Source organism: Numida meleagris, chromosome 4, assembly GCF_002078875.1.
Source record: "Numida meleagris isolate 19003 breed g44 Domestic line chromosome 4, NumMel1.0, whole genome shotgun sequence".
NCBI classification, from domain to species: Eukaryota; Metazoa; Chordata; class Aves; order Galliformes; family Numididae; genus Numida; species Numida meleagris.
Genome location: NC_034412.1, coordinates 42,678,174 through 42,705,298, shown reverse-complemented (window position 1 = coordinate 42,705,298; position 27,125 = coordinate 42,678,174). Strand labels below are relative to the sequence as shown.

The window sequence follows — 27,125 nt, the reverse complement described above, 5'->3', positions numbered from 1 at the left end:
ACACATGCAAAATCTGCATTCGTAATTAGGCGACAAATACTACTGTTTTTAAAGCAAGATATTCTAAAGCAGACTGAAAGGCCTCCAGGCACCTGCCTGCCAATAACTGAAATCAGGGTCAAATCCATTCAACAGCCATGTTCAGGATTACTGGCAGATGACTTTTTCTGGGGGGGAGGGAGGGGTGGCAGTGGGATAGAGAAGCTATCAAAATCTCATTTCCGTTCTCTCATGAAATCCTTACATTATTATAAATATGTGTACAAGGAATGGAGGAGCAAGAGGACACTGCATTGGAAAATAAGAGACCAACACTTGTGGCCTTCACTTAGGCAATATTCCCAGCAGGGTTAACTAGATATTTGTGAGTCTGATCAGCGTGATTTTTCATATAGCTAGTATTTTACAATTCATTTCCTGAAATAAGCTAATTTTGCATTCCACACTTTCAGCCGTTGCCTCCTTCATAATTTTTTCAAGTTACATTTTAGGGGGAGATTTAGATTAGATGTTAGGGAGAAATTTTTCACTCAGAGGGTGGTGAGGCACAGGAATAGGTTGCCCAGATGAACTGTGGAAGCCCCATTCCTGGAGGCATTCAAGGCCAGGTTGGATGGGGCTCTGGGTAACCTGGTGTACTGCCTGATACAGTGGTTGGCAATCCTGCTCGGGCAGGGCAGTTTGAACTTGATGATCTTTGTGGTCCCTTCCAACCAAAGCCATTCTATGATACATTCAAGGGACACCTTCAATAGAGAGTATTTTATTTATATTGGTTTTTCAAGCATTCAGAATGTATATCTGTAAGGGACTTCAGAACATCTTCCTTTTTCTACTGCTACATATACATATACATTCTTCAACTACAACATAGCAAGTTCTACCACAACTTCACAAAAAGGCTCTGAGCATCGATGGAAACGTAGAAATGAAAATACTAAGGGATATTCTGGAAGGAGTTTGAAGAAATAGCAATGTTTCCAGTCTATATCAAAAGCTCTGAAGTCTTGGCAGAGGAATTCACTTTTTTTTTTTTAAAGTGACAGTCAGATAACCCAAGAGATGCCACTGCAAAAAGAAGCTGCTGGTATCCAGCTGACAACAACCAACCCAGTGAAATCAATTGGATTGTGACAGTCCCAGGCCCTGGTGGGATCATCTGACTTCGGAATTCCTAGGGAAGTGGAGATGTCAAACTCAGCAGCTCCAGCCAGCCAGAGCTACCACAGCACTGTCGATAACAACTTTTTAGGTAGGCATCACATTCATTTATTTCCACCAGAACAGACACGGCCATGAGTTAAGTCATCCTGAGTGTATCTTGCAAGAATCTACCTTCGTTTTCATTTTGTATAAAGCAACACACAGTGCATTCACCACTACAAGCAGTCACAGCATCCACAGGAAGACTGGAACTGGCAGCATAAGGGAGCAGTGGCCTTGTGGAGTGGAGCACTGAAGTGAACTGGTCAGTCCAACACTAGCTAGGCAACTTCCAGAACGAAGCCAATTTGCCAGCTTGGTTAAGTATATATTTACAACTGCATGACATGCCACACAATGTTTAAGTTAAGTCAATTCCTGCAGTTTACTTTGAGGATAAAACGTGTTTGCAGCATGTAATAACAAACTACTCAGAAAAAAGTTGGATTTTTGTTTCTTAGAAATTTGGCTCATGACTTTCACCTTTACCAAATTGCAAGTTCCAGACTGGAACAACATTTCCCAGTCTAACCTATAGATGTTGCAGAATATTAGGACCAGGTATAATGACTCACAAGATAAGAAATTGCAAGAAATATTAAGACACACAATACCATTTCTAAGTTCCTATGCTCATATTAGTCTTATGACCTCCATGGAAGCCCTGTTACCAAGCAATGTGGTTTTGGCATTTGCTAAACTTGGCCATTTTTGCAGCCAATGTTTATAATGCCAACATCACACCTCACATAAATTTTACAAGCATTTGTAAGAATTTCCAGTGAACCTGAACAGTTTCTATATCTGAAATTATATTCTTTTCTTTTATATATTTTATCCCTTCCACGGGATATGGCTGACTCATGGTAAAGCCTTTAAAACAAAACGAAAAACAATTATCACAAAAAGACTTAACCAGTCTTTCTTTGACTTCCCTTACATTCTCCAATTTTTGTTACAATTTTCCAGGGCAGAGAAACTGAAACCCTAACATTTCACACAGTAACTGTGTCTAACTTCATAAATGCTATATAAAAGGATGTAATCTGAGAAACATAAAGTTGATATATATAGTAATCTAGATAAACATCTCAGTTTACTTGTTGATGTGAACATTACATGAACTCTGCCATAAATCCATACATTTGTACTCAGAACTCAGTGATTTACTCCAATACATAAATCAGGCAAGTTCATAAACTGCAGGCAGAAGAGCACAATCTACCCAAAGTCCATCAAGAAAGTGAAGGCGTACCTTACAATACCTGTAATTTAGACATACATCTTTACTTCTTATGCAATGCTTTTGTTGAGATCAGGATGAAGAACTTTTCTGAACTTTACAACACTGCTCACAAATATCATCAGATAATTAGACAAGCTGCAAATGAGTTAGTACAAACTAAATCACTCCTTATCCAGGAAGGAGCATGAGGTTCAGCATTCCATGCAGGAGGAGTTCTCATCCTTTATCCAGTATCATTACTTTCATTCTTTAATCAATAAGGCTGTTCCTCTTTCCTTCTCTTTTGCTCTTTCAGACAAATGCCTTTTTTTTTTTTTTTTAATTTGCAAAACAACAAGTGTCTACACAGATAACCTAATAAAAAGTCCATGGTACAGAGTGTGTGACTATGTACCTATTGCTTGGGCATGACAAATGAAGGATCAGTCATAATTTAAGCAAATACAATCTGAATCAACTATTAAATCTCTTGTGAATTGAGTAGCTACAGTACATGCCAGAAAGACCAAGGGTGTGGTGACAAAAAAACTATCACTTTACCAGAAGCCATTTTCTTGTCTTTAGTAAGGTAAAAAGCCTCCAAGCTACCATTTATTGTTCATTACACTGTAAGGTAAACATTTACTGAACATAAGCCCTCACTAACTTGTGATGAGTACACTTTCCTATTCTCCTACTTGCTAGCTATTTACCAATATTAGTTCTGATGCAATACTGTAAATAAAAACAAAAAAATCCCAGTGTAATGGAAATCTCACCATACTAGACTTGCTAAACAGCACATGAAACCACAGACTTGATAGTCTAATACTGATAAATCTCATTTTATAGGCAAACATCCAGAATTTATGTAATGCTATTGGTGCAGGGAAGATGTGAGTGTATAAGCTCAGGCTTACATTAAAGACAAAAACATGCAAATTTTTAGCTCACCCTCAGAACTCCAGAAAGACAGCTGAAAACACAACCGAGGCGTGCCCTGAGGAATCAAAATTCCTCAGACAAACAAAATGCTTAGCTTTTGCTGTTATTAGTGGTACATTTGCTATTTACAGCCCAATCCCAGGATTTTTTGGAGTTCTACTCGGGTATTTCTACTAATAACCGTACAACAAAAAATACCAGTGTTCAATGCTGGGTTTCTAAAACATCCCCCACATGAAATGTTCCTTTGATACAGACTGGTTTGGACCTCCCACTCTTCTGCCAGTCCTCCAGCAGATCTGTCTTATTACAGATGCACCTGGGACTTGAAAAAGCATCCTACACCATCTTCTTACAGTAAGAAGAAAATAAATTCCTCATTCTCCATATCTCAGATAGACCATTCTGTACTGTTCTACCTTCACAGAGATTGTCTGTCTCTTCCTCCTTTTCCTTTCCTTGCTCTGAGAATAGATACTTGGGGTCCCACTCCATCCTACACCAGACTGCTGAGCAGCAGATTATTTTTTTGTATCCCTGCTATATCCTCTCCAAAAAGACCGTGTACTTGCATCCATGCACAAAATAGAATTCACAAGCAAGACTGCATTTCTATTTAAGTATTCACTCAGTAATTGAGAGTTCATGTCACATGTGGCAAAATCAATCTTATATATCATGGTTGCCACGGAACAGGCAAAAAAGAATATCAATAAATGAAAATATTTATTAGAAATCATGGGCTTCTTGATAAAAGTTCAATAGTTGATAACATTCAGTAACAAAACGAAGTGCAGTTGACTAGGGCCTTATACTTCCATCAGAAAATATTCACTGAAGTCAAACAGAAATGACCCCATGGGAATTCAAGGAGCCATGAATTAGGCAACTATAAACCTACATGTCTGGGAGACAGGAAGACAAAGAATAAAAGGCTGCTTGTAGATTTATTATAAAAAGAACTAGAGTGTAAAGTGTTTTCCAAATAGACTGCTTCACCACTTCCACAGAACTGCATTTATTATTGTGTCAAAATACCGAAGCAGGAAAGAAGTTACAGCTATAAACAGGTTTTATTGCCACAGACTTGACACCTTTTATTTTGCATTGGACATTAAAAGGGATATGAAACAATGGAGAAAAATCTCTAGATCTGCTTAATCTCCCAATTATTCCCTTTTATTAGAATAGCAGTAGCATGGTAAAACTCCAGAGAAATTTTCCTTACTGACCTGAGGATGTTATCAGTAAGCAGTTAATAAGTAGATTGTACCAACGTGCAGATACTTTGCTCTAAAGTTATGACATGCATCTGGCCCCCAGCACAAGCAGATACATCAGCTACTGATGCCTTGAAGTCAGTCAAAACATTCTACTTTATAGAAGCTATTAATATGCTCCAAAAATCAAAAGAAAACTTGGGAAAACAATAAAATAATAATAAAAAGTACTTGAAAGGAAGACCTATATATTTCAGTGGAATGTAGTGCTTATAAAACACAGGAATCATGAAAGTATATTCTGGCTTTCTTTCCCAACACAAAAGAAATTAAACAAAAAAGCTATACCTCCTGCCAATCAAACTCATGAAAATCCCTTTTCCAGATTTTTGAGTTAAAAAAATACCATGAAAAATTTTTATACTTCCTTTGGTAGATTTTTATCCATAAGCCAGTTCTCTCATTTATTCCTAGAAGTGTAAAAAGAAAGCAGCTCCCTGCAAGGAGTTAACAATTTCCTGTTGTTTTCAGGAATGGTAGTCTACAATCTAACATTTCCTTTTTTTTTTTTTTTGAACAGTAGCTTCTGTAATTCAAAGACATCTGGTGCTTGCCTGGTTACTTAGTGGTCTGAAATAATTCAGCTGAAATGATGGTGTCTTTTAGTCATTTAGCCTTTTTTGTGAGCCTTAAAAGAACCTTTTAGATGAAGATGACAGGCTGTCATGGTTTTATGATTTTCGGTTATTGGTATTCCACATCATGACATCATGTAGTGAATGTACCTGGTTCTCAGAAGAGAAAGACTACTACATTCCCCAAGGTGCTTTGCTCCCCTATTACCATTTCCGGCCAGAGGGAAAAGATAAAAGCTTGCAGATCACAAGACCTCGTCCCTTTTTTCCCCGCCCATCTCCCGTCCTGGCAGCACCTCGCTCTCCAGCCATCTTATCATCAGTAGTAGAGTAAGGACTACCTTGATTTTGGGACATTCTCTCTCTCTGTATTGGATTTATCAGCTTAAATTGTAATTATATTGTATTATAGTGTGTTGTTTTGCATTCCGATATTTTATTTAGTAAATTAGTTTGTTTCTCCTCAGATTGTTGCCGCTGTTCTTTGCTCTCAGGCCCATCTCCTTACCCTTTTTTCCCTTTTCCTGGGGCGTGGGCCCATGGGTCCCCCATTCCATTCGTCACGGAACCGAGCCAAACGCCCGTAAACCGTTGACACAGGCTGAGCAAGTATTTTGAAGAAAACAGAAAGTAAAGGAAGAGTTTCAAAGCAATGGAGATTCACCACTGCTAGTCACTACCTACACACTACCAGTCACTAAAAGAGAAGTGCTTGTGGTCACTGAAGTCACAGCATTTCTTAGAAGCTTTCAAATCTTGCGGATCTTTCAACTTTGCTCATTCATTTGCTACTTTGAAGAGAAATAGCATGCAAATATAAAGCAGACATATCATTCTATGAATACCAGTAAGGTTAAGGAGATTCATATATTTTGTTAAAAGAATAGGGAATTCTACAAAAAAAAAGTCATAAACAAGCAGACAGTGAAACAAAAGTAAGCCACTTCAAGGAAAGAATAACTTGATTGTTGTGGCCATTTTCATTTTCATAGTTTTCCTCACTCTATATTTTCTCTCAGTCTGGAAAGAATAAAATATTGAAAATTTATTATTGAGAAACTAACATTAATTGCAAATAATTTATTTCTGGAGGTCTGTTATCCTTTTTAAAGAATTTCAGCCCATACCTGCCATCATACCAAGGCGTATTTACATGAAGATAACAATGGTTGAGATTGTGTAATTGAGCAAAATTTGGCTACCTTACAAGTAAAAGTTCTGCAGCCAACACACATGCTGTATTTCAACACTAAATTTAATTTCAGCATGAAGATTTTAACAAATATTTTTATATGGGAGGTCACTTCCATTCTTCCACTCACTGAAGTAAACCCAAAGTAATCACATTTAATCCAGTAGCAATAGCCCTAAGTTATAAACATGTATTTTTAAAGGGCATTTCATCTTATGCATGCACTTTTTACTTTTCCAAACTTTGCTACTCAGTACAGGATATATTTGTTCATTCAAGGTTGCTTTTAAGCGTTATCTACAAATGCTATTATGAAATACTAGTGGTAAAAAAAGTAGTGTGTTAGATTACTTAAACCATGGCTAGTAGGGCAAGAGCAGTAAAAATACTGGGATAAAGCCATAACCATGTAAAATACTGCCCGAGGGATAGAAACGCTTCTAAGACAGCAATATAACCTCCTCAGCTTAAGAGCAATGAAATTATTCCACCATCTAGGTAACTTTTCTCTTTTTTCTTTTTTTAAAAACAAACAAAAAAAAACTTGAGGGTATGGTAAGGCTTGGGAAAAAAGGCATTGTAGTCAAATACCAATTTAAACTTCCCTGAGGATTTTATCCTTTCCCATCCTCCCTTACATATGCTGTAGCGCTTTAAATCATTTCCGTGCCTGCCAAGCATATCACAGGCTCTATCATCACCACCCAGACTAACCTTTATACAAGAACAGCTTGATAAATAATGGTGAAATCCACGCAGCACAAGTACATCTGAGGCAACCTGTAAGTACTATTGATGAAAGATGCCTCCAAACTACTCTATCTACACATAGCTGCTAAAAAAGACACAGCCTTTGACACTAAGTCATGCTCAAGTCTTAACAGGAATGAGTCAACCTTTAATCACAGATTTAGGTTAAAGAGTACAGAAAGATAAAGGCATAACATTTATAAAATAAAGTAACATATATACTGAAATAAGACAAACAAATGCTGGCCTTTCATTTTATTTTGCCAATTTGCTCAACTACAGCACAGGAAAACTACAATTACATCCTTCAAAGAGCTATTTTGAGAACTGTTCAGATTTGTAAAGTTTGAGCTGAAACAGAAAATTCAAAGGAATTTTTATATCAACTACAAACATACACATACATTTAAACAGACATAGATAAAAGTGCAATGACTAAAGATTTTTGTAACCTTTAAGGCTGGCACCATCTTTTTTTATACAGGAATCAATTTAAGACAACATAAAGTTTATTACAAAACATTTTTTTCCTCAAGACTAATAGCTTGGCCTGCAAAATTCAGAACATCTTCTGGGAAAATTAGACACATGTATATGTTTACATAAGCGGATATTCATTCTTTTTGGCAAATGATCACTAACAGAGACGTACAGTGCAATATAAATGGATTGTGTTCCCGAAACTACAAGATTCCCTTAAATGCTTCTCAGCAGCCCACAATTCTTGAACATTACTAAGGGAATCTCAGGGGAAAAAAAAAGATCATTGCCAACTTCTATGCTTCTATAGGGACAGCCAAAGCATTTTCAAGTGCAGAATTTTGTGTTAGACCTCTCAAACGGAATGGGTACATCCATGTCACAGTTAATAACATTTCTGGAGGTACAAATAAAGCTTAAATGAAAGGAATTGCTGCACATTCTATTTCTAATTCTCTCTCCCTCTAAATTGACTCAGAGAAAAGAATAGCGCATCATCACAGCTCTTCATTCCAGCACCAACTCAATATGAAGAATCTGAAACATTTCTGCTAACATCTAAGGCTGCATTAAGTCAAACTTACAATGACAAGAGAGTCACTTCATGATAGAGATAAAAACAAAAACATTTTGAAGCTTCTAATGGAACAAACTTAGAAACAAAACAACTACAATACTGACAGAGAAACAGAAATACTTGACTTTCAAACTTTAGAAACAAAATTTCAGCTAGAAGTCTGAGGTCTAATACTCCTACATCTGCTCTAGTTTGCAGTGTTCCAGCAAAGAAAGTCAACAGGGTTCTGGACTGATAGTAGCTGATTATCACAATGTTTTCAAAAATCAAGTCTCAGATATGCTAGCATTATCTTAACGTTACCATAAGCTTAATTAAATACATATTTTTATAACTATTCATTTCTAACACTATCAAGACTGCTGGAATCTGCAACAAATTGAACTGGAACTCAAAGCTGACTACAGCATGAGAATCAGTAAAAACAATAAACTATGAGCTTAATATTGAATTAAAAACATGTGCAGCAGAATAGTAAAATACTATATGATGTTACTGAACACACTGCAATATTTTGTTTTGTCATAATTCCTAGTAAAACAGAGCACTCATATTTCTGCCATCTGTACAATAGTATGAAGAAAATACAGAGGTCATTTTTAAAATAAATGATTTAGGAATAAAATAAATGTTTCAGAGTTCATATTTATGTTTTGACAACTCTGTACATCTCATTGGAATCACATTACTAGGTCTGCAGTTTCTTTTTTGTACTCTTATGTGCCCTCTTAAGCCAAGCAATGCCATACCATTAAGGACCACAAGCCATTTTTGCTTCATGGTTCTTCACTTACTCTTAGAAGAATTAGTCATTCCAGTAACTCAGGGTATACTAAGTACGATTCCCTACAACATTTATGCTAACATATGTAACAAGTGTGGTAGGCCTTTATATTCACTTGAGTAAAGCAAATATTAACAGCTCTTTTCAGAAATTAATGATGCCAACATAAGTAATGTTGGTAACACTCTACAAATAGAAAGGCCTCCCTTATGTTTTCTTGAGTTTTATGGGTTTTTTTGTTTTTTTTTTTTTTTTTAATTTTAAGACTTCGATTTACAAAGTAGCAGTACCACAAGTGGTCACTAAGTGGACTACTGAGATGAAGGAATCAACTTGAAAATTCTGGGTCCAAACAACTTGACTGTTCCAAGAATCCATCCTCCAAGTCGTCTTCATACACTGCATACAACTACTCCAGAGGGAGTTCTTCCGATTTAGAAAAAAAGAAGGAAACCTTAATAACAACAGATCTTGCATTGTGAAGACAGCCAGAGCTGATATTTGATTCTAATTTTGTGTTTACAGATACTCAAAACCTAATTTGAGTACATATTTGCTAAATTAGAAGAATACAAATCTGGTATTTTTAAGAATTGGGAAAATATATCTGAAATAAATTACCAGTTCCAGGAAATGGCATGGAACATTTGAACATCCTGCTACTTCAGCACAAGATTTCCAGACAGTTACTGAAATTGTAACTCATAAATATGAATATCATAGTAGGTAATAGAACACCATAGCACAGTTAGGACAGGAGCCTGACCTCCATTTTGGCCATCTGACTTATGATGAACAAGGCTCTAACAAGTCTTTATATTTCCAAGGTAAGTTCACTTAGCAGGGTGTGGTAGGGAAGTCATAAATCTGCTATTAGAAGCTCCTTCACCAATCCTGGTGAAAGAATTAAAAAAAAAAAAAAAACAACACATGGGAAGCTAAGCACAACATCCAATATTGCAAGAATTCAGCTTGTTCATGCTTGGAACTTACTCCCCTTGGTCTTTTTAATTAGAGTGGATGTTTCCTTAGTCTTGGTGCAACTAATAGCCCAACATCATTGTCCCTGAATTTCCAACTCTGTGTTTCCTTCTCACAAACCAAAGAATCCTCTTATTTTCAGTAATGGCATCTGCTTAGCTGAAAAGGCATTTAACATTCACAGCTATGTTGGTTTACACATGTAATTAAGTCTACCTGGGGAGATTTAATTGTTTTTGTATTTTAAAAGTGCTTACTGTTGTTGTCGATTTATTTTAACAAAATTAACCTCAATTCTTATCAAAATTGAGAAAGCAACAACTTAATAAAACAATTAAATCCACTAATTCCATACAGAAAGATACATTTCATTGTTTGGGTCATAAGCATTTATGTACATCAGTCGCAAGTAAAGAAGTTTCGAGCATTATTTCTCCTCCTGTATTCTCTGATGTGGTTAAAAAGGATCAAGCTACACAGTTATAAAACTGAGGAAAAAAAGCAAGCATCAAGCTGTTTTCTATTTGATAACTAACATAAAATGAAAGGCCATGATGATGGCATTGGTTTCCTGAGGTTCAAAGTCAATATGGGTTGAGTGTTTCCAGAGAAGATTGCACAATTTCACTCCTCTTCAGGAGTTCTACTATAGATTTAGAAAGGAACAACAAATGGTAAAACTCTGACTGCAAAATATATGAGACTTTCTAGAAGCTTGTTAGTTTACGTGATGCCCACAGTTAGGATTTTTATCTGACCCCAAAACTCATAATGAAGTTTTACTAGCCAAAATGGGATCAAATATTCAGCCTCGTTGGTACAGATCCAAGTAAGAAGCACACTATTAGCTGCTGTGTTTGGCTGTATTCCCCCAGTGTATGTTTACATGGTGATTAGATAAGACTAATTTACTCTTTCCTTTTTACAGAAACTACATTAAATCAACTTCTACTGCTGTGTATAAGCCCAAACTCTCAGTCTAAAGTTAATCGTATGTAAATGAAAATAAGTAAACTTAATTAGTTTGAACTTGCTAATAGCATCTGAGAGAACAATTTATGACTTGAGTGTTTGTAGTTTGAGGTTCTGTTTTGCTAAATTCAGCGCTCACTGACAACAGTAATATCTAATGCAGGATATGATCAATACAGTACCTCTTTGCACTGTTTACGTGCTAGAAGTCACTTCAGAAGGAACAAAAATACTGTTCCAAGTCTTTAGATGGAAGATAATATTTGGAGATTATATTTGGCTCCCTTTAAATGAAGGATCACAGTAACAGTTTATTTCATGAGTTTACACCGACTTATAACTCTGTAGGGTAATTACAATTTTAAGTAAGGGATTAAGATGAAACCATGATGCACAAAATTTATTGGAACAATTTCATAACAAGAACAAAAATTTGAGTGACTGCACCTGGATTTTGTTGAAGCGATTGCTGAGGTTAAAATTTGACCTGCCACACATAACTCGAAAGCAGATGGTATTCTCGTATTCAAACTGACTCATTCTATACTTCAGCAGGATCAAAAGCTTACAAAGGAACTTAGGGTATCAGCTGCTAGAAGAAACACCCTTCAAGATACTTCTCTGGAAGGTGAACAGCTGATGGCCTGGATAAAGCCACTGGACTTCTCTCAGGATCAGTGACTTTACAACAACATGCATCTCAAGGCAATTCAGTATTTCTCCAGCTTTCTGCTGGTTCTGGCCTTCATAAGTGTACTTTTGCCACCTTTCCCCTATCTACACACAAGAAAGAGGCTCTAGGCACTTCTAAAGGCAAACTGCTGGGAATAAGAAATGTGAAACTTAAGCTATGACTTACTGTGACTGAGACAAAAGAACTAAGTCCAAATCCAAGAGTCAAAAGAGGGAAAAACCATTTTATAGCATTATTTGACAGGGCATATTGTATACCTTGCCCACAGCTTAAAAGCTATTTAAACAAGATAAATTTTTATCAAATGTACCAGTACTGAATGACTGGCTCTGGAATGGGCTGCGCAGGGAGATGGTGGAATCACTGTCCCTGGAGGTGTTCAAGAAACATTTAGACGTTGCATTGAGAGACATAGTTTAGTGAGGTTTTACCGGTGGTAGGTGGATTGTTGGACTGGATGATCTTGTAGGTCTTTTCTAACCTTGCTGATTCTATGACTGTAATTAATGAGGAGAATACCTCATGAGTCCTGGCGTGCAGATGGCTCTCCAGACTACTAAAACTCAAGGAGAAACTTAAAACGTGTTTCTCTACTCAAAACTCACTGCCTCCTTCTGGCCCTTCCTGCTGTTAGACACTCACCTCCCTCCTGAGGTCGAGGACTCTCTCTACCACTGCAGTCTTCTCTAGAATGTGATAAACATACCCTTACATACACTGCTTCTATCCCAAACATCTTAAAACTACGGCCTGTGTCTTGGTATTTTACTTCAGCCTTGAGAAAAGACAGAGAACAAAAAGTTAAAATGGTTCCCATCAATTCTTTTGACAGTACAAGCTAGTAATAGTTCATCTGACCATGAATCATAATCTCTGCCATGAAAGTTTAGAAAATAAAAATACTCCAGTCACATACCTTGAAACTTGACATTAGAAAAGACACACACAGTTTTCACCAGAATTATTATGGTAACTCTTTATCATACACACAGAACTGGAAAATTTCAGACTGAAATAACATCACTTCCACAGACATTTCACATACAGGAAAACAAGAGCCTCATGAAAACAAGTATCAATCACTAATACTTTATCCACTTCTAATGCAGATTTGAATGGCTGCCAAAACTGGGGGGAGAAGCATCTGTGGGGCTGCTGTATCTCAAAGTCCTACATAGAAAGTTCATGTATGCTGACATGAGAAAGCCTGTTGCAACAGGGATAGGTTAGGGAGAGGATATGACCATAAAGTAAACAATTGGCTAACAGTCACACTGAAACTTCACTCCACCCTACATTTGTATGTCAATACATTTTACTTCAACAGAATTTCTTTCCTTAGAGAACATTATCTTCCTTTGCCATAATACCAAATGCAGTTTCCTAGTCTTTATATGGACTTTATTTCTAAACAACAAGAATTTGAAAACAAGTCTTCTTCCTTTACCCAGACAATACAATCCTCATACAAATAACTTTAGACTTGAAGCTGAAGTCTATTTTTGACAAAAATGCATACCGTTATATTAAATAGGGAATTAGAATTTGTTTGTAAAGACTTACTGGTGGACAAAAAAAGAAAAACAACCACCCATCACCTTACTGGTACATCTTCATTTAAATACATACTACATTCTAAACAAGGAAAGACAAGTATTCTTTTTAAGGTCAGTCAAAATTCAGAACTGAGATTTCAGCGAAATGCTAAAGGTAGTACTACTTGTTCTACAGGCTAACTTAGCTTACATGGAATTTGAAACAGCTTTAAAAAAAACAAAATCAGAATATATGAATACACTTCATTTTTAAAGCTTATGGGTTTTTCTTTTTAGTTTAATTATGTTCTCTACCTTTCAAATATACAACAGAACCGTGAGCTTTTTCTGAAAAAACAAAACACATGAATCAAAATGTTGTGGTTTGTAGTAAAGCTTCTTTTTTGTTGAATAAAGAAAATATAAGTTATTTTTTTCAGTTGTATGCTGATGAAAAACAGTAAAAACTCAATGGCTGAGATAGGAGATGTTACTAATATTACTAATGATGTTCATTACGAATAAATATTTGTACCCAGTAACTACATACAAGTTGGGTCAATTAACTGTTTACTTTCTGAAAATCATGGCAAAAAGAAATAGTTGTGATTAATACACTGAGTGTGAAAAGGATTAGAATTTAGCTTTGATCTTGCATGGACTGTCGAAAAAAATTTAAGTGCTTCATTAATCAGCACAGAAATTGCGATCTTTGAAGCAAGAAAGCCTACCAATACTTTTCATTCTAAATTTCTTATGGGCACAGAAAGGAATGGAGAAATTCCTGCAAACTGTTTTTCAAAAATGGGAAACAGTTTGTCTTATATTATCAGTATGTAAACAGATTCTAATAATACTTTAAAATTCTTTTCAGGAATATCTTCAGATTTTCAACTAAAGAATGATTTTTGAAGTGTTATTGGAAGCTTATGGAAGTTATCTGGGCCTAAGTTTCCGTTTAAGAGAAAGACATCTAACATTTAGCAGTTTAAGACATGCAAATTGTAAAGGTAGTCTTAAGAGCAGTTCAGTAGAATGTTGATTACATTCAGTAGCTGTCTATAATCAGTATCTATAATTAAGAGACATGGCTGTATGCAACTAGTGTCATTTGAGAGTTTACCTAGGTATCCAAGACAGCTGCACATGACTGACAGATACAACAACAGTCTAACAGCATACTCCAGCCCTTGTACATATGGCAGCCAGAGACTAAGCTGGAGACTGAATCTTCTCATGCAGCAACAGATGCCTGTCAGCAGTCAATGTACTTGAGCCTTAGGAGTCAGCAACAAGCTGAAGGGCATTCTAAGTGCATTAAGGATTGACTTAAACTTCATCTACTACAAGCAGTGCTTAGGCACTTTTGTGTCAACACCAACATGCAAGCCTTTACATTTAGATATGTTGATCTAGAGTTGACTCCTACTCCAGATGTCTCATGCCAGCATCCCTCACATGTGCATTTGAAAGATTTCTCCACTCATACAGCCAGTCAAAATAACTGAGTATACATTCTCCTGCTGCAATATGAGCATACTGATTTGAAGAGGATGAAAGGCATTATTAAGGATGAACAACAATGAAATGATGATGGCAAATAGACCAACTTTTCCACTGAGAGGAACTAGTGATGTTAGATCAAAGGAACTCTCAATCCTAAATCTAGTGCACCCTGGTACTGATATTTTCTGTACAGTTTTCTGTACAATCATGTAAGGCACAGAAGTTAATAAAATTCTTTGCAATTTTTAGTTTTTTTTTTTTCTATAGTTTGCACCCCAGTTCTTTTACAGTAGCAATAAGATATTTCTGCCTGTCTACTCCTAAAACATATCATGCAGAATGTTACTCTCTCTGTTGTGGTACTTTGCCTACAGGTGCCTCAAGGCATTTCATGTAGAGAGATGAGCTCCAAGAACTAAGAAGCTGTTTACAGGCATTAAGCAAGAAACACTCTGCAAGGGACTGAGGCGGAGGAAATGGGGGATCCAGTCTCAGGGTGAAAGCAACACAAGTGGCAGCACAAGTCAACATCAACTTACAGAGCAGCCCACAGGCTAAGATAACACCCTCAGGTCCTCAGTGGAGCTCGTTCAGAGCAAGAGTGCCACAAAGAACTACAGTCTCTCTCTTCATTGACTGCCAACAGTACAAAGGCTTCAGATATCTTTGTGCAGGCCACAAGACAAGAGCCTACTTACCTTAAAATACAAGCGTTATGGAGAGGTGGTCATTCCAAATATCATATAGACTGTATATCTCCTATTAAATCGAGTCTGGTACTCTGCAAAGGAGGGTGTCAAAATCCTACAGCACTGATACACAGCATTTGAACTGAGCGTGAAGAGGACTTGCAACACTAAAACTGTTTTTCAACAGAAAGGGATGCGTAGAAGCAAAAAACCTGAGGAAAATGTTTTCTTAAGGAAAATTTTAACTAAAAAAAATAAGGCTGTAAATATTTGATTTACAATTATGATTCTGAAATATCAAACACCCTCACAAATTCTGGCTTATACTACTCACTTTGCTAAGACAGTCTCCCAAACCAGAGTTTACTTTCTACATTGCATCTTGAGTATGCAAAAAATAGTTATTCCAAATGATTTCACTGAGCTTGGATTTGGTACTGGCTTCCCCCCACCCCCTCCAATTCTTTGGCCTTCCATGTTTCTTTACCCTGCAACTGAAACAATTTACGCAAAGATTTTGCTATACCAGGTGCTTCCTCTTTGCTTGTCTATTTCTACATGAGAACTGAAGTTAGGTCCCTGGATTTCCACATCTACAATTACAACCCACAGGACAAAGTTCCACTATTCTTAAATACGGCAGAACTAATGCAAGGAGCATGTATAATTAATCAAAACAGCTAGCAGCACAATATTTAAAATAACTGAGGCCTGCCTGGATTATAGCAACATTATTAGTACGTGATTAATAAGCAGTTGAAGAACTGCATTTGCTACACATTTGCTAAGTTATTTTATCTTGCTTTAAAGTTAGGTGGCAAAGTTTCAAACCATAGTTAGGAGATTTGCTTTATTCAGTACCACGTTGTTAACCCTACCATCTGGTCAAACAGCTGAGGGAACTCAGACAACCATATAGGAGGCCCCATGTTTCTCCCTGGGGAAGTATTTGTCTTACTGAATTATGCAATGGTTACCAGTTTCAAACTTAATGCAGTGCGATAAAAAAAACATCAATTTATGTTGTAGATAAACAGAGTTTTGAGGACTTTTCATTTAGCCTTAACTTATATAGGAAATAAGATGGCACTTACTTGAGGACCAGGCTGACCCTGAAAAATAAGAAAATCATAAGGTTACGAAAAGCTGTGACAAAGATCAGCTCCTTAAACAGTACCAAATAGTCACAGTACTTCATATAAAGGAAATAACAAACAATCCAGTAATGGTAATGAAATAAGGGTCTGGATTTTTAAGTCCAATATTTAGTTTCAATGTTTTAATTCAAACTGATTAACTTTGTTGCAATTGATTCCAGAAATAAATAACAATAATATATAATTGAACCTGTATTTGAGAAAATTCCTACTTTATGTTGTAACAATACAAATTAGAAATTGCAGAAAGACCTAGTTTAATAATTCTTAAGTGAGGAAGAATCTGCAGACACTGAACTGACTTAGAAGTAGGTATTAAGTGCTTTTCCTCCATTATGGCTCATTCCCATGATTCAAGGAGGTGCTAACTACTGCCTAATGAATGAACAAAGTCTAAAAACTGCAAGAACAGAATGGATGAGGAAACAAGACTGTCTTTTTGGCGTTCTTGCAAGCGGCACAGTTTTCAACAAGTATAAACTGGTATTTAAACCAGAAAAACAGCAGCCAGTGAACCCTGAGGGGGTCAGACCAAGAGGCAGCTTGGGGATGTATTCATCCTTGTCCTTTCCCTTACTCTAGTAAAGTCAGTGAAAGTCATCAATAGTTCTAGCCCACTCATTACAAATTATTTGCATGAAGTAGAAACATATTGCAAAACAGCATAGTGGCTGTGACTATGAACGACAAGCAGTCAGTCAACTTGCACTTTAAGACATAAATGTCTGCCTTCTTAAAAGGGGAGGAATTCTTAAATTCCAAGGGCTAGCCTAGCTTTTTTTTTTTTTTTGAATTCCTCTGAACTACATAGATTGCCCCAAAAGTAATGCCTCCTATTTATTTTCATGGAAATCACAACAGATACAAAGAGCACAATAGCACTATTTGATAGAGCAAGTTCTCAGCTACAAAAAACTTTCTCAATTTAGTCTCCACCATTAGCTGTGCTTTTTTTTTTTTTTTTTTTTTAAAAAAAACTGGCAAATAAGAGCCCGGATGCCACACACAAAAATCTGCACCAGAAGTGACCCGCTATTGCCACTGCTGAAACACTCCATCCTCTGCCTCACAGTGGCCACGCCCACTGTTTGGTCTCCACAAATATTCAGCAAGCACTGATGAATGCCCGTGGGTGTCATTTTTTCCACATGGAGGAATTCAGTTCCACACCTTCGCTTCATATGCACTTTGATGTCAGAGTGTCCCTCTGCTGCCATCTGTCACACAGTAACAAACTGGAACAGAATATTGTTGGGAAGGTTCAGCCTCTGCTGCCATACCACCAGCATCTGCCTCTGACATTGTGGGCCAACAAAATAAAACAGGAGGCGTTATTTTTGGAGCAGCTCTCTTGTTTTCTATGTACAATATTTCTTCAGTTTTCCGTCTGGAAAGCAGCTCTGCAAGGCAGGACATGGGAGTTCTGGTGGACACCAAGTTGAACACAGCTCAGCAGCATGCTCTAGCCACAAGGAAGATTAACAGTATTCTGGGTGGCATTAGGCAAAGTATTGCCAGCAGGTCAAGGGACGTGATCCTTCCCTCCTACTCAACACCGGTGAGACCTCACTTGGTGTGCTGGGTCCAGTTCCGGGTTCCTCAGCACAGAAAGACATGAATGCACTGCAGGGAGTCCAGTGAAGGACCACCACTGTAACTAAAGGGCTGAAAGAGTTGGGACTGTTCAGCCTGGAGAAGAGAAAGCTCAGGGCACAGGCTGCCTGGAGAGTTTGTGGAGCCTTCTTCCTTGGAAATCTTCAGAAGCCACCTGGACACAGTCCTGGGCAGCCTATTCTGGGTAACCCTGCTTGAGCAGAGGTTGGACCAGATGACCTCCAGAGGTCCCTTTCCACCTCTATTAGTCAGTGATTCTGTGAGATTTTGAAGAAAAAATGCATTTCAACAGAGACATGCTATTTACAAGAAAAGCAGCTGAAGAACAATTTTTGAAAAAAAAACTTTAGCAGGTTTTTTTTTGTGCTAATTAAAACAAAACAGAAAAGCATGTTCTTAATTTACATGCAAGCTTAAAAAAACAAGGAATATAAGATATTAGAAATACTGTTAGAGAGGAATCACGGTGAAAATATAGGTATTGGAGCTAACCTAATCCTTACACTGAAGAACTCCTAAAGCATTCCTTGCCATAGATGCTATAATCTTGTATCTGTTCCTTATGAGAATATTGCTGTACATGGGTTTTCAGGTAAGAAAAACTGACAGAAGTTTGCCAATTCTAATATAAAGATTTTGTAAAGGCTCAGTTCTATGAAATCACATATCTCACTGGGTTAATAAACATGCTCAGAGTCCTCTGCATTCAGCTTTTACCCTAATCTTCCCATCATTGCAGGTTTTAAGCCATTACGTGCTCCACTTGACCCTAAAAATCACTGGAATTGATTATTGATGCAGTATTGAGCAAACCGTACAATAAATTGATATAAATGAACCGAGACCTATGCATGCAAGCTTTCATATATAAAAACCACAATACGTTTGTCTCTCAAGTGTATTTAAAGTTGTAATACATTTTGACCAAATCATAAAAGGGTTTCCAAGGTACACAAAAAACTTGAAGTCTGAAATTGACAAAATGCTGATTTAAAGCTGTAGAAGACAAACAGGAAAAAAAGTAAAACAAAGAAGATTTGGAAACTGACACATTATTCTTCATGCTTGCTTAAGACATGTAGGATATTCAGTGTTCACACAGTACATACTACGTATAAGATAAGGGACATACATAATACAAACATACTCTGACATAAAGGTAAAGGATAAAGTCATGCTCCTATGAAGGTGGTTTCTACTCTCAGTCTCAACAGCACAACCAGTCTGCTGTTGTGCATTTATAATTACTAGTTTATCATATCATATGGAAAGAGGAAAGAAATTAGATTTTTAGAAGACAGTTTTTCATGGTGACACTGAACTCAGAGATAATGAGAAATATAATAGTTGAGTTACCCTTAATTTATGTAGACCTTTTACCTTGCAGTCATCCAGCACTTAACTGAAAATGCAGGTGCTGAATATAGAAGTACTCATAGCAAGATTTTTTGATCCTGCTAGCTACAAGCCCCTTAAACGTAGAAGAAACTTTGCCTTAATGAAGGTAATTATCTTCTGTTTTTGGTTGTTCTCAATTCTTCAATGTTTTTGGACACTCTTAAATACTCCTTGCCCTATTAACTAGCAAATGCAGTTACAATATAGTTTTCTCACTGATAATGCACTAAGTGACATTAACAAGAGGATGCAGCAAGCACTGTATTACAGAAATCATCAGCTCTGCTTGAGAAGGTACAGGCACAAAGAAGCTTGACAACTGGGACACAAAGAAGGGGTAGTTCATTTTGCCTTTTCTCATCTTTGTGTACTGTGAAAACAACAAACAAAACAACTTTCAATTATGATATAGCATTATACTTCTTTGGAGGAAGCTCAATTAATATGCTTGTGCTCCCAGGAGGGTTCCAAGATTGCTGAAATCACTCTGACTCAATGTTACATGAATTAGTCCTAATGCACATTACTTCTGGATTAGAAGGTTTTAGCTAGTCCTATTTACCTTAATTTAGAATAAAAACAAAAATGGGTGAAAATACTCTCAAAGACTGAAAAGTCAGCAAGCCAGCATTACTCTATTTTAAAAATATTAATAAATAATCCTTTATTCTTATGTTAGTGTAAAACTCAGACATCAATTGCATACTGAAAAGGGAGTATATTAACATATGGATGGAGATTCTGTTTTAGATTTCAGTGAAGGTGAGCAGGATTTGTATTAATATAGTTCATAGTACAGTCTGGCCATATCTATTTTAAAAGAGTAACTTAATTCATGTAGTTTTCATTTCTTTGATAACTGAAGCTTAACCTTCCTCAGCAAAAGACCTTGTAAAGTTTCATATTAACTGGATCTAAAGGATTGCTGTATCAGCTTTGCTCAGATGTATACTCTGAATGTGGTTTTGGTCTACGCTCTAGAATCAGATGAGGTTTTGAAAATCTATCTGGGTTACTACTGTTTTTCAGCACTGTTAAGTGACTGCTCTGAGTAGAAGGCAGAATAAGAATGAACCCTCTTTGATCTTTGATGGATAAATCTCTTCGAGGCTAACAAAATTATCTTGGTAACAATGTAAACAGAAGCCAGGAATGAACAGAAAAGATCACCTGCTCTGAAAGAACCTGAACATCTGAAACAAAAAATAAGCGGTGCTTTATTTTGTTACAATTTGTGATTGGAAATAGCAGAAAGAAGTGGGCAGCAGACAAGACACCTGAAAGCAGTCTGCAACCTGCAGCAGCAGTCCCAAAACGACACGGACAACTCTCTGGACAGCAGGTGCTCATATTCTTCATCTTAGGTTGGAAAGTTAAATAGGGTTTAATTTGTTGTTCTTAGTCTGTTTCATCTAATGAGCTGTGGCTCCCTACAGTCTCTCTGTATGTGCTCACAGAGCAGTCCCAACACCAATAACTTATCTGGTGTATTTGTTCAGTTTATCTGCATTTCTACAGTATGTGTAGCTGCATAATCTATAGTGTTCTCAACAAAATCTTCAGAAGGCTTTTCCCATCTGTATTTCCATTTACCAACTTGATATGCTATTTGGCAAGGAAGAAAGGAGTTAAGTTTGGCAGCCAATTCTAATTACCTTGTATAGTTGGTTAACCACTTCCATGCTATTTTACCTAAATCTGTGGATATATAAATGACACTAGAAGACAAAGATAAAGACATATGGTGTAGGCAGGTCAAGATGAAGTCAACAGGTAAACTATTAATCTGCTAGAACAGGAGATTAAAGAATGCCTATTGACCAGAAGCTGCAAACATTGCTGAAGCATTACTCTGCAATAGAAAGAAACCTCAGGAGCACAGGAACAAATCTTAAAAGAAAATGGAAGCTGATGCTGCAGGTTAACAAGTTGAGCTTGCAAAGGAAAAGGGATTTTAGTAAGTGAAAGGACAAAAGATGTATTCAAGGTACCAAAGAATAGGGTGGTCCTGGCAAAGGTGAAAATAGCAGAAACTCATACATGATAAACTGTTAGCAGCTGATCAGAATGCCTTGCATAAAGTAAGTTACTTCGAAGAGCACCTTCCTAAAGAATATCTAGGATAGCATACAGATACACGGGGCTGTCCAGATGTAATTAGCCAACAAATTCCAGGTAGAGAAACAAAAATGAAAGAAGGAAAAAACTGCAGAAAGAGGAAACAAGCAAGAGCCATGGATATGTTGCCAGAAGAAACACTCTGCCACCCTACCTCACTACCCTTCTGGGATATCCTCTGGACAAATCACCTGAATTAGGAACACCTGTCCTACAACCTAATCCAGATAGAAAATGATAAGAGAATAGAAGTAGCACAACTGCTTGGGTAGAGGCAGAAGACTGAAGTGGCTTATTGGCACCCTTGAAGTCTGTGGTACAGAGACTGAAATAAATTATGCCAAAGCAAGCCAATATGTGATTAATATACATTTCAGCATGAGAAATTCAAAAAGCAGAGAGGGAAATGTTGCAAGACCTAAATTACACTGTTTTTGAAGAAATCACCTACCAGCTTTCCATCCATACCAATCGGACCCTAGGATAATCAAAAGCCAAAACAAAATCAAACAGTTAAAATCAGCAGAACACTGAAGCTGAGAAAAAACATACAGACTCCGGGAATACCACAGTCTTTAGAAGATGATTAACTATGTCAGCAGTTAAATGCAACAGATTAAATATATTTTGAGAATCAGGGCACAGAAAATAAACAACTGAAGGAGAAGAACTAAGATAGAAGTTTATAAAAACAGCATGATGCAAAGTAGCCAGACAATAGCTGGTGTTCAACATGCAGTGAAGGAACTGTTAGGTTGAAAAAAAATCACAGTTGTACAACATAACCAAACGTATGAAATAATGCATCTAGTCTGTGCATTTTCTTTTAAATTGAAAAAATTGAACAGTCTTTTCACAATTACATGGTTGCCAGATGAAAAGAAAACATTTAAAAACTCATAACTAATATATTTAAATTAATATTGTAGTAATTATGTTTAATAAGAAGCATCAGCTCATTGAGGTACTGAATATATCCCCCTATATTTTGGCCAAGAAATACAGCCTAGATCATGGGTTGTACTGGACATGCCAGACACACAGAATCAAACAGGACATCGGTTGAACGCACATTTTGTGAAACTCATTTTTTTTTGCTACATTATTGGCTTCCCAAGAAGCCTGTGGACTAACCTACTCTTCAGTTCCAATAACAAGTTGCTGTGTCTGGGTAGCCTTACAGGAATATAGCCTCCAGCTTTTTCTGCTATTTACATTCATGTTACAGATTAGATGACATGCTGAGAATGTGAAACAGGTTACCAGTATCTGGTTTATCTGCATAACTGCTATTTTTGTTATGTTCTCATGTTGTGGGAAATGTTGAGAGTGTTTGGAAAACCTACAAAATCCTTCAAGTTTTCTTTTGAAAAAAGTTCTTCCCTAGTAACTGATAAAGAAAGCAACACTTCCCGATATATTATCAGGACAGTTTTTATTAGCACTCTACCTCAGAAGCTCTTGATCCCATGCTTCTAGCACACAAGTGCACACAAAACACTAATTTTCTCTAAGTTATTTAGCAAATTTCTAATTAGTTACTGTACATCCAACAATCAAGGCCAATCTGCAGATTATTAGCTTTCCCAGATTTTTCTAGCACTCTATAACAGGATTTTGGTCTACTAATATTTACACACACAGTCTGCTGCAGGTGCAAAACTGAAGGCTGAGATCGGGCTGTGAATGCACTTACTTTTAGAAAGCAAACTAAAGCTATTAACAGTGGAAACTCAGCAGTGAGGTCATGGTAAGTACGTAAAGTTCCCCAGAGGGCTGTGTAGGCCAGCAGCTAAGTTTACCAATTTGGTCTTCTGCAACTTTAGCCCTAAAGACTTGATTATTTTTTATGACAAATGAATACAATAATGACTCATGCAAGTATTTGTAGAAGTAAAATTCATTATAGGGGTCAAACTGCTGGTTTAAAAAAGTTAAAAGCTCTCGTAGCTGTAACAGTGCTTCTATTTTGCAAATAGGCACCATTTTCTTTATCAAAGAAAAGAATCTACTACTTGTGCTCCCTTACAACGATAAACATTTCAGCTACTGTTTTATTGCCTGCTCTTTATCCATAGCTCTGCACCTGAATTGAAGGACTATATGTAGCATCTTGAAGAGTCTCACTAAAAAAAAAAAATACCAGAAATTTCCAGTATACTTAAAAGAAGCACCTGCTCACAACCAAAAGTGATAGGATTTCGTCCCCTTTCATTCTATTTGTATTAGGACTTGTTGGAGTCTAATTTGGCAAAGTCTTTGGGGATTTCCATTATAGGAGAGAAGAGTGAGAAACTTGCAGAGACACGCTGCCCTACAGGAGGAAAAAAAAATCTCAGAAGATAAAAGGTTATGACTGTGAAACTGAATAATATTCTGTCATTTTGAAAAGCACTACATCTTTTTTACTGAAAAACATTAAAGTTTCCTTCTTCCCTCTACTGAGGAAAAAAACATTTTCCAAAAGATTGGAAAAATCTGGATTTCCTCAGCTGATACAGGCTGAGTGAGATAAGTCAGCTGAAGCAGAGCACAACACTAGTTCAGGATGCACTGACAAATCCTTAAACAACACTTACTGAAATTCATTACATGATTGCACTGGAGCTCTCAAAGAATACTCAATGACATTTTCATTAGTTTTGAAAGGAAGACTAAGAACTATAGTCTGTTTTTTACTTACACAAACTTGACTGTCTCCCAAGCTGCATATAGTTCAAACTGCTTCCTGCTTTGTTCACTAATTAACCACTACTATAGGTTAGCATGTCACTTTTAAAAACAGCAACATAAAAAAAAAAGCATGAACTTCTGTAACACAATTCCCATAAAACATAAAAAATTAGACAATATAACACTAGAGAAGCAGATGAATAGGCGTATACAACGGACACAGACATCAACTACTTGTTCACTTAGAAAAGTGCTACAGGAGGTAGATCTACATATTTCATTTCTAGGTTTCCATTACTTTTAAAATATATGCCATTACTGGATATTCACTTACGACATTACTTATGTTCCCAGATTGTCACAAAAGCACAGATGCTTGTAGAGTAATTTTTTTCCCTAAAGAATAGACAGCTACTTATTTAGCATTAATTTCTTATCTAATAACTCTAAAATTGAGAGGGACAACACATAGGAAGAAAAGAGAATGAGTGCCATTTAGCTTTGGTGTCATGAAAAGTAACTAGTACTCCTCAAGAATATTGCAAAGTGTAATACATCTCAGAAGATAGATATTTTTAGTCAGATTTTTAACACTACACAAAATCAGTTGTTTTCTGTTTAAACTAGGTTACTCTGAAAGTAAGATTAAAGCCTTAAGATATTGTAAATGTCAGCAAAGGCACTGGAAACTTTTAGATTATTCCTGTCAAAAAGATGGCCAGTATTATTACTTTAAGCAGATTTACTAAAACATTTGTTTCTTTAGAACATTCTGAATGTGAAGATATAAGATATTAAAAACTACATGCAATAAAATAATCTTCCAAGAGGTAGAAAGGAAAGAGGACTTAGAATATCTTCTTTCTTTTAATTTCTCTACTTGTCCTTCAGTGATCCTTTACATTTAAGGAATACTCACAAGATGACTGCATTCTGAACCAGAAGATGCATACTAAATGAAGAACAAACATTTCTTCTTTATGAACTGAATATCTAATATTTTTTCATTTTATTAAAAATGGATCTGCATATTTTAGCAGTTTAGCAATTTTAATGGGTTAATAATTACTGGAAGTATGCAAAGAAAGAAATATATTTGTTGTATATCCTGTGAAAAAGAATGAGGAAGTGTTTTGACACTGCAAATTTGTCCAATTCTGTATTTTTGTACAAATCTAAATTAAAACAGACCAATTATCTCCGAACCTACAACCATCTCTCAAACATAGATATTTCATTGTTTTTCCTATTTTGAGAAATCAAGTCTTTTAGAAACAATTATTTTTCCCCAGTGCAGACAATACTTAATTTTTAAAAAATCATCTTTAGAGCACATATTTGATAGCTTTGAAATATAATCATTTCTGACTATCATAGTAGCATTTCAGAATTCAGAAACTCTTATCCTGATGACTAAATTATTCTGCATTTACATTCCACATTTCTAAGAAATCTGCAGCATATCAGTAGGTTCAGTTGTGAAATTGTTACTTGCAGCCGCCTGAAATTCCTATGTAAAGACCTATCAAGGACTCAGAAGAAAGCTAGAACTGAGCTTTGCAGTGGCTCTATGAGCTGCAACTCAGTTGTTGCGTATGAGTGAGATTAAGAACCTCTATGTGAGAAGAAAAATCAATTGGTGTCAAAGCAGGTTTAGAGATAATACCCAGGTTCAGGTAAAGTCAAACATGACACACTGCCTTCTCAAATAGCCTATTACAGATCAAGATTGCCAGATTTCCTTATCACACTACTAGTAATGATAGATCTCCACTGCTTTTTTTTCCCCCCCCCCCTCTGCTTCGGTTTGTTACAGGGTTAGCAAGGCTGACTTTAATTAGGTACTGCAATATAATTCCCTAGCAAGTCTAAAGAGATTTCTCTTCAATGAAACTCTGTTTTAGAGCTTATGTGGGTGACGAATAGGATAAGATTTTCAACTAGCTAAGTTTTTCCCACTGATGAAACAATTTCTTTTTCAATACTGTTAAGAGCAGTGATGGTGAAATGACCAGGTACAGAATTCACTTGTTACAGTCCTGGGAGAAAAAGTCCACAAAACCAACCTGCAACAAATCTCTCTGGCCAGCAATCAGGGCATAATTGATAAATCTAATGATTTAAGAAGGAAGCAACTTTACTGTGAGAAGAACTGTAATGAGCCTTCTGTCTAAATCCCCCAAATTATTGACAAATAAGAGCACTACAAGGCTATTTCAGAGAAACCCATACAAGAATTTCCTGAAATCTTCCCTCAACCAGTTTGTATTAGCTACTGCCTGAAACATAAAATTTAGCAAGATATATCACCACCTGGAGATGGCAAAGTAAGTCAATATGTTCTAAGGTAGGAATTTCTTTAGAGTTTACGTGGTTTAAAAATAAATGGTCTGTTATAATATTTATTATAATAAGCGTTATGACAGTACTGTCAGGCTTCTTGATCATCTCCTTGCCCAGAAACTTGGAGGTTCAACTGCCAGAACCTCTCTTTCAGCTTCCAGAAAAAAAACCACCTTGCCTCTCTTGATAGAAAATTAATCAATCAAGATGTGAATTGAACTCCCCAGAAAAGCATACTTCATTTCAATGGAAAAAACTATATTGTTTAAAAAACAGCAACAAGATAACAAAGTGCATTTGAAATGGAAACATTACTCCCATTTTTAAGAAAGGGATAAGGGATGACCCGGAGAACTACAGGCCAGTGAGCCTCACCTCTCTGCCTGGGAATATCATGGAGCAGATCCTCCTAGAGGCTATGACAAGGCACATAC

At 36.5% G+C, this 27,125-nt stretch overlaps 1 protein-coding gene across 23 annotated transcripts in view; it reads right to left on the bottom strand.

The window, feature by feature from the left end:
- The window catches only part of COL25A1 (collagen type XXV alpha 1 chain), a 306,400-nt gene that overhangs the window by 104,497 nt on the left and 174,778 nt on the right, over positions 1-27,125 (bottom strand). For 15 of the 23 annotated variants that reach the window (XM_021393561.1, XM_021393558.1, XM_021393551.1 and 12 more), the window contains exons 6-7: positions 22,127-22,153; positions 16,483-16,500 (exon numbers count right to left, since the gene is read on the bottom strand). In XM_021393561.1, the coding sequence (XP_021249236.1) occupies positions 16,483-16,500; positions 22,127-22,153 (45 nt within the window). The remainder of the gene's footprint in view (positions 1-16,482; positions 16,501-22,126; positions 22,154-27,125) is intronic. The other 8 variants (XM_021393547.1, XM_021393552.1, XM_021393565.1 and 5 more) reach the window with 1 other exon arrangement.